Here is a 13,134-nt window from a genome sequence, read left to right as displayed (position 1 = left end):
ATTTTGCTGCCATGATGTATCTTTGTTCTACAGCAGAGGCTTGAAAAAGCAGCACAGAAATCAGATGGACATTTCTAAATAACTTATTACAGCAACAGACTTCACCAAGACATGCATTTGACTCAGGAGCGAGCTAAGGTCACCAGTCGTAAGGAGGCTGAGGTCAGGGTTTAATGCATCACGCTCTCGACCGGTGGAAATAAGCCACTCTCGTCCTGCACTACGTCCGAGTTCAGCGCTTCCCTCCGTGAGTGCAAAGGGAACAGGCACATCTCTTGTTTTAGCAGCTAGCAGGGCAAATATTAGAAAACTGCCCAAAGTAACAAGTGGGAGGTGACAGCATCCGCGTGGTCAGCAGTGCCATGGCTTCGTGCGCAGGTGTGGCAGGGAGTCAGAGGGGTGTCCCAGGGTCGGGCCGGCTTGCTGTCGGCGTCCAACCCAGACGGACATACAGAGCGTTTGTCACTGCTCCCAGACAGACAGGCCGACACCTTGTGCAAAACAGAGGTGCTTCTCCTCGGAGACTAAAGCACAGCTTGTGATCTCTGTGATCTCCTCCACCTCGCCAGTGATTTGGGAGAGGGCCCAAAGCAGATCCAGGGAGTGATCCCGGCTCCACGAGCCTACAGCAAAAACAAACGGTTGCAGTCTCCGGTTCATCCTGGCCGCACAGGAGTCGTCGGGTGGCCTGGCCTTGCTGGAGGCCAGCAGCGGCTCAGCACAGCTCAGCGCTGGGTCTCCCAACCACAGAGCCGCAAAGGCCTCGGTGCGTCCGGAGCTCCGCCGCTCCGACCCCGCAGCGAGGAAGAGGAGCGGAGCAGCCAGCTCCAGGTCGGCTCAGACGGGACGCCTGCGGTGTGTTCGTAACTGGCCGTATCTTTCACTCTCTCACTCGCACCAGCAGCAGCGGGGAGCACTGCTGGGCGTTTCTTGATCGTCTGCAAGCTCACAGCTTGCTGTTCGCAGCATTCTGTTACAGCTTCGTGTTTTTGTGGCTATTCTGCAGCAGGGGTTATGGGAAAGGGGACCAAGGAGGAAGCTGCCAGCCGGGCTCTAACGAAGTACTCACGTGGAGAGACGGCCCCAGCAGCGCAAGAGGACGAGGGCGGTTGACAAGGGGTTACAGAGTCCGAAGGGGTGAGACGGCACGTACGGAGCGGGGTGGTGCAGCGCGGGGGGGGCGGCGGCCGTCAGATGAGCCGAGCCGCAAGCCGGGCCCCGGGCCGCGCGTCCCGCTCGGTAGCACGCGCGCACGCCGCTCCGCCGCCGGGCTCACGACTGCGGGAGCTGCTGGCACCTGGTGGGGCTGGGCGGCAGCCGGGCAGCCGCGCTCTGCTCCGTCCGGAAGCTGTAGTCGTACTGCGGAGCAAGACAAACAGGACAAACACGTGAGAGCGGCCCCGGAGCAGCCCGGAGCTGGCGCGCGGCAGTGCGCTGGGGTGAGTGCCGCCGCGTGCCCGGGCGTAGAGCGCTGCGCCCACGGAGGGCTGCTCCAACACCCCTCCGTCCCCAGCCGTGCCCCGGCTCCCTCCCGCTGCGTGCCGCCGTGCCGAGGGGCTTGTGCCGCCGCGTGAGGAGCGGGATGCTCCGAGCCCCGGCTCCCGGCTCCCGGCCGGAGCAGCGACGCGGCTAACGCGCCCGCCGCCAAAGCAAGCAGCTGCGCGACCCAGGTGCCAGGCTCCTTTCATCCGCCTCCCGCGACCAGTCTGGTCCTGAGGAACGCTGTCCTCCGAAGGGATAAACGGGAGGCAGTCCTCATTCAGGGCGCACACAGTCCCGCTAGCGTTTTCAAACAGTGGCTCAAGGGCAGGCTGCCAGGGCGACCTTCATGGGACACACACAACAAACTGAAAAACGAGATAAAAAGTAGGCCTGGAAGGACCTCGAGATGGGATCTCATCCACCCCTTGCCCATAGGCAGGATCACACCAGCACGGATCACACCAACACTGCCTAACCCTTTCCTAAAGACCTCCAGCGGCAGACCAGTAACGATCTCACATTGGATTAGTTCCTCTTCCCTAAATTCTAGTGTTAAGATAAACATGACCATGCTCATCCTCTGCCTGGACAGAGAGATTGGCCTGTTCACCTCTTTCTTAAACAAGCCTGCACCATTTTAATTAAAATTGCTTTGGCAAACTGGGTGCAGATCCCTACACACACATTTTTCAGTCCCAGTGTGGCTTAGTTCAGTTTAGTTTTGGCCTGTTCTTGATACATTTAAGCTAACCCAGAATAAGCCTGGTTTAAAAAGCAACAAGAGCATCCATACACACAGTGCCAAAAGCTAGTGGAGGACAGACCCAGCCGTGCGGCAGGACGCCGGGCCCCTCCTGGGCAGAACGGCTGCAGCGGGAGGGATATGCAGTGGTGCAGCTGGCCCCTCCAAGGAGGTCTGCAGCCCTGGCACGATGCTGCGCCCTTCCCTTTGCCGGAATCCCTCTTTGCGGGGCCAGCCGGGAGCAGTCTGCAGCGGTCAGCGCGGCCGTGCCGGACGTCCCTGCCAGTGGCCGGCCACGGCTGCAGCTGCTCCGGCGCCGCGCAGTAGCACTGCCATCTCGTGGCACGCCGTCGGCTGCACTCGAGCGCGCAGGGAGGCCGGCGACGGGCTCTGCACTGCCAGGACGTCCTGTCCCTCCCCAGCACCTCCCAGGAGAGGCTCTCGGGGAACAGCAATTCCGAGGCGGAGCAACGCACTGGGGAGCCACCGGCTCCCGCGGGAGGGCACCTCGCTGAGGCCGCGCAGACGGCAGCAGTGCTTTGCTCTTGCCCCTAGCACTGGGCTCAAATACCCGCGCCGTAACAGCTGCAGGTGCAGACGCTTCTCCCCCAGATCCTCTCCTTTCCAGCCCGACACCCATGCATGGGTGCAGGCACGACCTAAGGCCCTTAGAGCAGGATGTGTCCTGTCCTTCTGCTGCCGGTCTCCACCTCCGCCCTGCCTGCCCACGCTCCTCCTGACAACCGCGGCAGGGCGTTTCTGACCCTTGACCGGGCGCGTAATCCCGGGCTCCTGTCCATAGCCTGCCTCTGCATCAACTATCCACTCACTGCGAGTGTTCAGTGCCCATCGAGCGCAAAGTTGGTTTTTACCTAAATCTGAAAATGTCTCTCAGTTCCCTATTTGTGGCCCCTGAGACTGTCACCACCGGACCTTCCCCCTGCTCCTTCCTGACAGGCCCATTGCAACTCCCCTGAAACCAGGCCCGAAGACCAGGCACAGGCCTCCAGGCAGCAACGCTCGGGGGACCCAAAGCCTTTGCTCACGTCTAACTCGACCACCTGTGTGGGGAAGGACCCGCGGCGGTCGGGGAGCTCGCAGCGCACAGGCTGCTGCTCACCCACCCACGCTGCAGCCTTCCCGCGGAGCTGCGCCAAGGCGAGGTGCTTCCTGCCGAGGGAAGAGCTGGGTCTGCTCCGCCGTCCAGCTGCCAGCGGTTGGCCTGGGCTCGGCCTTTTCCGTTGCTGTCTTAGGTGGGACCAGCGCCGAAGCCGCTCCCCGCCCCACAGGCACCCGGTGCAGTGTGCAAGCAGGGCCGCGGAGGCAACCTCTGCAGTTCCCACCACGGTGCCGTGCTGCCGGGACCAACGCGGACCCGCCGAGCCCAGAGCACCCGGGACAACACCGCCAGCAGAAAGAGCTCGGAGGAGGCTCCCTGTGGGACCCCCCAAAGAGACCCCAGCCCAGAGACGCCCACAGCCCGGGGCAGGAGACATCACGCTTTTTGGTCACGTCACCGCTCTCACCTGCTCGCATCACGGTGGGGGCAAAGCCGAGGAGGTGCTGCCTCCCCGGCCAGGGCTCGCTCCCGCGCTGCGGGGCCCGGCCGGTGCCGACCCCAGCACCCCAGCCTGCGGGCTGCCGGGACGAGCGCGCCCGCCCCGGGCAGCGGCTGCAGGGGGGAAACTGAGGCACCGAGGGTGCTGGAGCAGGGCGCAGGGCGCAGGGCACGGCGCTGGTCCCCCAGGGCAGGGTGGCTGGCCCTGATGGAGCTCAGGTGTGGAAATGGGCTCTTCGGTCAGTGCAATAAAGAATTGCGGCACTAGAGGGGGCTCAGTGACCGCGGGTTGTCAGCTGCTAAAGCATCTTTGAAGTTAACATTTACTTTCCTGCACTCTCTCTGTTTTTCATTTAATACACGAAATATCTAAGACTAAGAATTTTTTGCTGCCTAGATAACTGAGGACTGGGTATCAATGAAAGACATACAGAACTTCTATTTTGTTAACTCTAACAAAAAAGCGTGTAAGTGCACACTTCACACGTTCTAGTGCAAACCGTGCAAAGAGGCTATGTCAAGAAGTCATCTTTTTCAAGACTGCCTTTTAATTGGCAAACGTGTCTTCATTAATTTTACCTCAATGTCATGATGTCACAGCTAGCAGTACCAGCCCCAAGCTAAATAAGCAATAAGCCTCATTTTTCAGCACACAAACACATAAAGATGTCAGCTCAAACTGTTTACTAATTAACACTTAAAAAGACACAAATTAGATATGCGTGGCTAAGAGCAATTATAATCAAGACGAATTTCTCTAGTCATTTGGGAACTGAAAAAAATGCCTAATTGCTGGAACCAATGTTTTAAAAACTGAAATCATGCCAGTTAGCAAATATGTTCATTTAAAGAACATTTCATGTGACTACACTCTGGAGAATTGACTACAAACATGAGAACAAGGAAAAATATTTCTGTATAAAATTAAAATTTTAAGCTCTTTTAGATTTACAACTTCTTCATTAAATATATTTGCAAAGAGCAGCCTATGAAAACTTGTAGCAATTAAGTGGTTAAATGAACTGCCTTCCTTGTCAATTTAAAAAGAATGATTAATATTAGATTCTCACTTTACTAATTAGAATCTCTGCAGACTTTTAGCTAAACGCCAAGTTAAAATGAAGACTCGGTGCGTTGCGTCAAAGTCCCACGCTGGAGAAGTGCAGCAGGCCTGCAGACGGGTCCGACAGCGACCCGCGCTGCCAACGGGACTCGCGCTCCAGCTGCGAGCTGCCCCTGCCCTTCCCAGCACCGCGTGCACCGCTCTCCCACTACGCCAGATTTTCGCTCGCTGAGACGTTACCGCAGCACAGAGCACCGGCAAGCACAAAATCCCCCGCAGCCCTGGAGCACAGACAGCAGAGCTGCTGCAGAGCGTCTACTCCCGTCTCTGCCGCATGTCCAGCTAAGCGACCTTGGGCAAACGATGCCCTCAGCTTTAACCCTTCTCTACCCTATGCAGTGTCTGTGCCTGCTACAACGAGATGCTGACTTCAGATGCAGCCTGAATGTGCAGTACAGGATTTGCATCTATTTTTACTGATTTTCCTGAAAGGGTGGAGTCCCTTAATTTGGCTCACTTCACAGCTTGGAGGATGGGAACATACATCTGCAAATGTGGTGACAGAGAATAATAACTCTTGGAATTCTTTGGGAATATTTTTTGCAAGGCATCTAGCTCCAGGGAAAATGTTCTTGCTGCTTTGGAAATCCAGAAGATTTGCTGTAATGGTGCTATTGCTTGCAAGGGAAATAAAGCCATACAGAAATTCACAATATTTATATGCATAGCTATCTATGTGCAGACAAGATGCTTCATCAAGGAATATGGGCTGCATAATTATACTTTTCATTACTCCTGAAACACACACAGCCTGTAATGGACTAGGAGGGTGTGGGGAGAACTGGCAGGTATCAACAATTCCTTTCATGGCCACATAAATAAATCTGATGCCTGTGTTTCCGCATTCAGCAGGCCTGTGAGGGGCACAATGAAAGGGCTCTACCCTCCGCGACTCCACGGCAGCGCTGCCCAGGCCTCTCCAGCTCCCGGTGACACGGCGAGGGCTGCAGCACGGCGCATGGAAACCTAACACGACCTGACACTTCCACTGCAGCAGAACAAACCCTGCTGCCCCCATGGACAACTCCCAGCAACACGCAGGGAAAAGGAGCTGGACACGCTTGGGAGTCACCACCTCTGAGCAACCCGTGCTCACGGAGCTGAGGGCCTGAAGCTCTTCCCACGCACCAGGGCTCCTCACCGCCCTCGGGGCGATCCCAGACAGGCGCACTGGCACGCGGGCCGGGCCCGAGGCAAGCCAGGCTGCTTCTGTCAGGGATTTCCTGAATCAGGCAGCATCTGCAGAGCTACTGTCACTGCTCCAGTCGGGCTGCTGGATGCCTGGAAATCTCTGGCAACCGACCAACTTCTTTTTCTGCTCTGACAAAATTTCCAGGCAGGAAAAGATAGATTTAGGAAAAATCAGGATACTCTGCAGCCTTCAGATACGTTGTTTTCCACCAAGGGTCTATGCCAGGTCCTCTGAGCTGATGGTGCCCTGGCTACGGTCCGACAACCTGCCCAAAGTGCGCTCTGCCCCAGCTTTGCCACTCAGGTGTGGTCCTGTAATCTGCCACTACGCCTGCCTGCCGTTCCCCAGGGGGGACAAACGAGTGACACGGACACGTCACAGACGCTGAGGTTTGCCCTGCCTGGTCACGGACTTCTGTGGGAAAGGAGGAACAGGGAGCTGCTGCAGGCAGTCCTGCCTAACCCATCCAGCTGCATCAGGAGTACAGCCAGCACTCACCCCGAAACTAAGTTATCCCTGAAGACTTCCCAGCTTACAAATAAAGTCCTTTTCATCATGGAAATAAACAGAGGAATTCCTACCTTCCCGTAAAACAAGTGTGAAATGGATAAGTTTTGCTTCTAAAGCCAGCTGTGATCTGCGTGTAACATTTGTGTTCCATTTGGCAACCTGTAACAGCTGGAACCGAAAAGCGCAGAGGCCACTTCTCTGTGTTTGCCATGACAGGCTTGGAAGTTTTACTATGCTGTATTCTTACTCTTTGCCTTTAATACAGCTGTCTTCATAACAGATGTTTGTAACCAAAGATGCCCAAAGAAACACATACTACTAATAAGAGGTCAATTTTCTTCACAGTCTTAGACATTCACCCCAAAGGAAGCTGCTCCTGAGCAGGTGGCTACTGACCATCCCGCAGCCCAAGTCCTGCACATGCCAAAATGTTCCTCCGGGAACCTGTGAGCTACCTGTTGTCGTAGACCGTACTCAGCTTGCCTCCAGTCTCCCGTCTCCTTCCTGAAGGACTCATGTTTACTAAAAATTCAGACAGCTTTTCCTGGTAACAAGTTACACTCACCAACAAACCGAAAGATTATGATGCAGTTTACCTGACACTACTTAATCAAGTTCAACTGTTTCCCAAGCTATGAGGCAACCTAACACAAACAGAGCCCTGCTGGTAACAAACACGTTTTGTTAATAAATGAGAAAAAAGTTTAAATAAAAGAGACATCTGGAATTAAATGGAGGGCAGGTGACTTCATCATTAGATCCGATGTTTAAAGCCTCTTAATCTGGCACAAATCACAGAGGACATCTGTAATTCCAAGTTTACTGTTTGACTTAACTTAATGTTGACTTTATCCGTCGTCAGTGACTTGGGAAAGACAAGCGAGACCTTTTCCATAAGGGAGGGAATCCTGCAGCTAAATGAACACAGATCTTGTGATGGTTTTGCTTAGAGCATGGCTGGGAACTTACCTCCTTTTCGATTTCTGCTAGGGTCTTGATGGTGATGCCCAAGAGATCAACTGGCTGCATCTGGTGAAAAAAAGAAACATAGAAATGTCAAATTTAGGGTTTTTTGTTTTGGTATTGTTTTGTTTTAAGTCAGCAAATATTCTATCACCAGAGATTTAGAGGTACCATCTCTAAACACAAGCATAATCCTGTTTCTCAGTCCACCACAAGAGCGTAAGAAGCAGAAGGTGGTCGACAGACAACAGCTCTAATGCCTCTCTCCCTGACTGGGGACAGCTGACACTCATCATAGCGTCACCTTAAACAGGTAAATCCTCAGCCATCTCCCTGCAGCAGGACGGCTGACACCGAGAGACACTTTGCAGCACCCCGTGGATTTCGCGCGGCCACAGCAGGCAAGCGTGAGAGGCCCTGGCGGGGGAAAGCCCTGACCAAACTGACCATGTGGTGGCAATGGTGTCTCAAGAATCCGAAGGGAGGATTAGCATGACCTAATCTCTCTGCATTTGTCCTAGCAGCAGGGGACTTCGGCTTTCTGGGAACACAAGTCAGCCTGTAAACAACCCTTTTCAGAAAGCAATGGCTGTGAAAAACTGCACCTCACTGTATATGCAGGTTCTGTAAGTAAAAAGGAGTGTGCAAAGCAGCAGCAAGATGTGAAAAATCAGATTCATCGGAGAGGTCTGTGTTTGCTGTAACAGCCTCTTGTAAATTGATTTTTAATGAGATATTGTTTTAGGGATTGGATGGATTAGGGGGCTGGTAATGGGATGTTGAGCCTTTGAGCTCTGGATCACCATCTTAAATTAGTGCTGGGCTGCCGATGCTCAGAAGTCATTCTGGACCCGGGGGAGCGGGGCGTGCCCTCGCCCCAGGACACCGGCGGGACGCCGTGCTGGCAGCCGAGCCCAACCGGGCGCGACGGGCACCCTCCTCGCCGGCTCCCCGTGGCGCCTGGCGCCCCGCAGCACAGGGAGTGCCTCCAACGGGGCACCCCAGCAGCCAAGGACAACTCTCCACCAGGACTAAATTCACGCCGAAACAGGCTGCGCATGAAAAAAAGCCTGTTTTACTGCTGCGCTTGAGACACTTTGGCTCATGCAACCTCTCGAGCCAGAGGGCAACAGGAATACTAAAATCATTTTTCTACCCATGTTTGTGTTTTCTGGAACCCAGCAGAGGTCCAGCTGTTGTATCATTAGGACATAACAACCTCTCTAAACTTTCTAGCCTGGAATTGGTAAACAGGACAGCACAGCCGCTCTCCATAGAGACTGGATTTCTGCCAGCGTAGCCATGGCAACCCCGCTAAGTTGGGTCGGCTAAAGTTACTTGCACTCCACGTGCAAAATCACTAGCATTTTTCAAGATTAAGCAGCTCCCTGGAAGACTGGGGTGATGCCAACTGTACTCAGTTAGCGCAGAGCCAACCCCGGGGCCCAGGTTTTCTGGGACGTGCCCACCAGCGCACGCAGCTACCGAGGGCGTCCTGGTCACCAGCTGTACTGGGAATGGCCGGCCGGCCGGCACCGCGCTCGGCTACGCCAGGGAGGGCGGGGGGAACCTGAGCCCCACCACCCCAGCCGTGCGTGCAGGCTGCGGCCATCCCTTAGTGCCGACGACCGCCCGGCCACCACCACTGCCTTCACATTCCGGGGTGCAAAACGAAAGCCGTCAGGCTGGCAATGCTGTGCTCTCTCTACAGCAGGCCAAATTTAGGAGAACCACTTATCTGATGTTTATCTATAGCAGGGGATTACAAACGTATCCAGCACCCGGAGAGTCGCTTGGCCGTTCCTAATTTGGTGGTGGCAGAAGTTTCACCTCCCCGGAGAATCAGAGCCATTCACACCCAACCGGAAAGCTGGGTAGTACGGGCAACCTTGGGTCATCTCAGGCACAGGTACCAATTACACCCACAAGAGATGGATTTCGGACCCTGGAGAACAACGAAGGTAACTCACCCCTTCAGGAGCACAGGCAAACTTCTCCGAAATCATAAAAGGCACTCCGTCCATCGCTGCAAGGGACAAAAGGAGCAAACGCGTCACCTTCCCAGCCGGTTTCTGCGTGCAGCTGCACACGCTCACGGTAACGCGCCAGGTACCCGCCGCGGGGGCATGGGACTGACGCGTCCTGGGAGCCATTTCCAGCCTTTTCTCCCTCAAACCTCCCCGTGGTCTCTGTCCAAGACACAGCGGGGTTAGCCCCCACCGCGTCAGGAGCTCGATGAACACCCCCCACCCTATCCATGTATATTTTTATGGTCTCAGTTTTGAGAATCTGTTTCCAGTCTGGTCCAGCCTCCAAACAGGACAGAATTTGAAGCTAAAAATAAATACAAATGCTTTGAAAGTACAGGCATCTATTTGCCACTACTGTACAGAGCAACTGGAGCTAACTTGGTTTCCTAGCAAGAGAAAAAGGAAAATACTTGGTTCAGAGAACTTTTACCTCCTCAAATACAAAGCAGTAAGTGCTACTACCTTGGTAAATTAAAAAATAGCCACAGCACTAGTGATAATGTGATCTCTCAAACCTGGAGACAAACAGCTTCCAGTGCCCGTCCACCGCCAACGAGCACTAAGCAGCAAACAAGGGAGCGCACACGAAATGCTAACCACATCAGGAGGACAGAGAGCAGTGAAGTATGAAGACGGACGCAAGGACGTGACTGTACATGGCACAGCCTCATGTCACAGCGCCAGGCGCTCTGTCTGCAACACAACCTTAATGATATCGAGGGGATTTTTTGCATTTATATTACCTTGTGTACTCTTCTTACATAGCGTAGCAATATTTGGTGCTCTTTGTCTTGCTATTACTATCTAGGAAACGCCACAGAGCGCCTGCCGTACGACACGTCAGTACAGGTGAGCCGCTTTATTTTTAAAAGATGCATCTCAGCAATTTCCGCACCAGGCTGAAAAGGGCACTTCCAAGGTCGTGTGCTGTCCTGAATGCATCCATTTTACTTCAGTTATACCTTTAACGTTTTAACTCTTTAACTTGCAGCTCTGAAAAAATAAAAACTTCAACCTAGCGCAAGTTTAGCCCCTGAAATGCCCTCAAGTAACCTCCAAATAGGCTTTTCTCTCACAAAGCATCTGCCCCCACCCTGCATTTCTTTGCTTGCTGCTTTGCAACTTCCATTAGCACCAGCAAGTACCGTGAGTGACTTAATAAAGGTTATTTAAGAATACATTTTACATTAGCTTTGTATATTTTTGACTTACAAAAAAATAATTACACCGGAGTCATTTCATTATCAAAGGTGCTATGTGGCAGCCACAAAGTTACACGAAACAAAAGGAAACGGATGAAAAGCAGCATCACAAAACCCAGGAAGTTCTGAAGCTGAAAGACCATCTGCATTCGTTACCCGACAGAAGCCTGCTTTGATCAGTCGCACACCGGCTTTTGTAAAGCAATTTAAGGAATAAGCCCCCAGGAGCCTGCGTGCGGCCCCCAGCCCGGGGGGGACCAAGGCAGGGCCCGGGTCCCCCAGCTCTCCAGTCCTCCCAGCGCACAGAAGTGCAGAGCGAAGCAGCAGATGAAAGCAGGGCGTGCCAAAGGCTCAGCAGCGCAATTAGCACTCTCCTAAACAAACGAGCTTCAACAGAGCTGTAATTAAGCAGGCCTGTAATTAAGTATATGCCCTTTATCATAACGATCATGCTTAAAAATGGCATGATGCATGGAAGTGTGTTATTAATGCTGCAATCCCAAAGCGAGCGGAGTGTGCATAGGAACTGGTGTGTCAGGCCCGTCACCAGGCTGCTTGTAAAATGCGTTAAAGGGAAAAACCAGAAAACAAGAAGCTCATTCAACAGTTCTTTGCATAGCCGGGCACTAGCAGTCAAAAGGATTTAAACACCCACCAATTCAGAAAACTTTACACAAATAGAGCGCGAAGCTGTCATTGCCTGCTCCGTCCACCAGCCTCACACAGTGCCAGGGAGGGAGGAAAGTTCACGCACCTCACCCTCAAAGACACGAACGTGGTCACCCCAACATCTGACACAGGAGGAGATTCAAAATCACTATTACCTAAAACTTTTTTTTAAGTCCAAACCCATGTTTACAACTTCGAGGGTGAAGCACCAAACTTCCTCATAAGAGTGTACTTCCAGGTGGTTACCAAGAAGATTAATAAACACAACAACAACTAGTTCCTCCATAATATTGAACCATTTTCAATTACCGTTTATATCTTGTGGACAAGTCTTTGCTACGCTAAGCCTGTCCGCAAGTTCAGAGCGTGCCTGGCATGCACGCTGTGCAGCGCAACAGTCTGAACAAAAAACACCTGCAGCAACGCGTTCTGCTGGCATCATCCTGGGTACATATATATGTACTGTATTCATATACACACACACATATATATATGTATACCGCGCGTGTGTGTATATATATACACACACATACACACACACGTCGTCTCCGTATTTCTCCGGCGAAACAAGGCTGTGCTGCGTGAGCACTAACGCTGTAATGCTGGGCGACGCAGAGGGCAAGGCGATGCTTGGCGCGCACACGGGTCGCACCGCAAAGTGCCCCCTCACTGCACAGCCGAATCGCCTTCAGCTGGCAGACGAGGGAACTACTTACCTCCAGGAACAGTCTGCAGAGCGCAGCGTCAGCAGGAGGGAGAGGCGCCATCGCAGCACCTGCGATCTGCTCGGTGGTGTCCGGCACCGCCGCGCCGACGTGGGTGCCCCCGCGCCCAGAGCACACCCCGAGATGGCGTGCGATTTACAGCAGCTAGTTAATTTTATTATAAAGTTAAATGAAACCAGAGCTGTAGCAGGCTTTTAATTCTACGTCCCTTGTTCTGATGCTGTGCTGTAAATAATCATCCTCATCAGCCTCCGACTCCTTCCCCCTCCCCATTGCTTTTCAGAAACTCCTGGCAATCGCCGGTGGGAAAGTGCTGTGCGGAGATTCTGCCCAGCAATAACGTTCCCACGGGCATTTCAAAACTCACCAGCAACTCTTGGGCCCGGAGCTTCAGCGCTTGCTTTAATTTGGCCCAAATTTGTTCAACATTCACTAATGCCAACCTGAGCTACTTTCAAGACCGGCGGATAGTAACATAAGGGATAAAAGGAAGTGGTGCCGATGAATGGTAAAGTAAAACTCTCTTTCCAAAGGTAAAATAAGACTGATTCAGAACAAAAAAAAGTGGGAAAGGTCCGATTTTTATAGCATTGCTACAAGCAGCATTCTCATACACTCACCTAAGTAAGATCATCCGATAACATACATGTTTTAACATCTTTAAAAGGTTGTAATTTTCAAATAATCTTAAAGACCTACAAAACACACCTTGCACATTTCACTTAAAAGCCTCTTAAATAAGCAGGCAAAGCTTTTCTTGCACTTTGCTGCTTCTACATGGTTTGAGGAATTTGGGCTTTGGTGGCACACACAAGCCTTTCATGAACCTGCATCTCCCGCAAAGTGCCACCTCCATGTGCCCTGCTCCCACAACCACGCACTCACATAGGTTAAGGCAAAGGCAGAGGAAGCAGAGCTTGTGAAGATACTCCTTATTT

General features: G+C 52.8%; 1 protein-coding gene across 4 annotated transcripts in view; it reads right to left on the bottom strand.

Annotated features, from left to right (window-relative positions):
* Positions 1–1,124: 1,124 nt before the first annotated feature.
* MVB12B (multivesicular body subunit 12B) overlaps positions 1,125–13,134 on the bottom strand; it is a 72,542-nt gene continuing 60,532 nt past the window's right edge. For all 4 annotated transcript variants that reach the window (XM_064524003.1, XM_064524005.1, XM_064524006.1 and 1 more), the window contains 3 exons: positions 9,541–9,596; positions 7,577–7,636; positions 1,125–1,359 (listed from right to left, as the gene is read on the bottom strand). In XM_064524003.1, the coding sequence (XP_064380073.1) occupies positions 1,273–1,359; positions 7,577–7,636; positions 9,541–9,596 (203 nt within the window). In that variant the 3' untranslated portion in view covers positions 1,125–1,272. The remainder of the gene's footprint in view (positions 1,360–7,576; positions 7,637–9,540; positions 9,597–13,134) is intronic.

Source organism: Dromaius novaehollandiae, chromosome 20 (assembly GCF_036370855.1).
Source record: "Dromaius novaehollandiae isolate bDroNov1 chromosome 20, bDroNov1.hap1, whole genome shotgun sequence".
Lineage (NCBI taxonomy): Eukaryota > Metazoa > Chordata > Aves > Casuariiformes > Dromaiidae > Dromaius > Dromaius novaehollandiae.
This window is presented reverse-complemented; position numbering and strand designations above follow the sequence as displayed.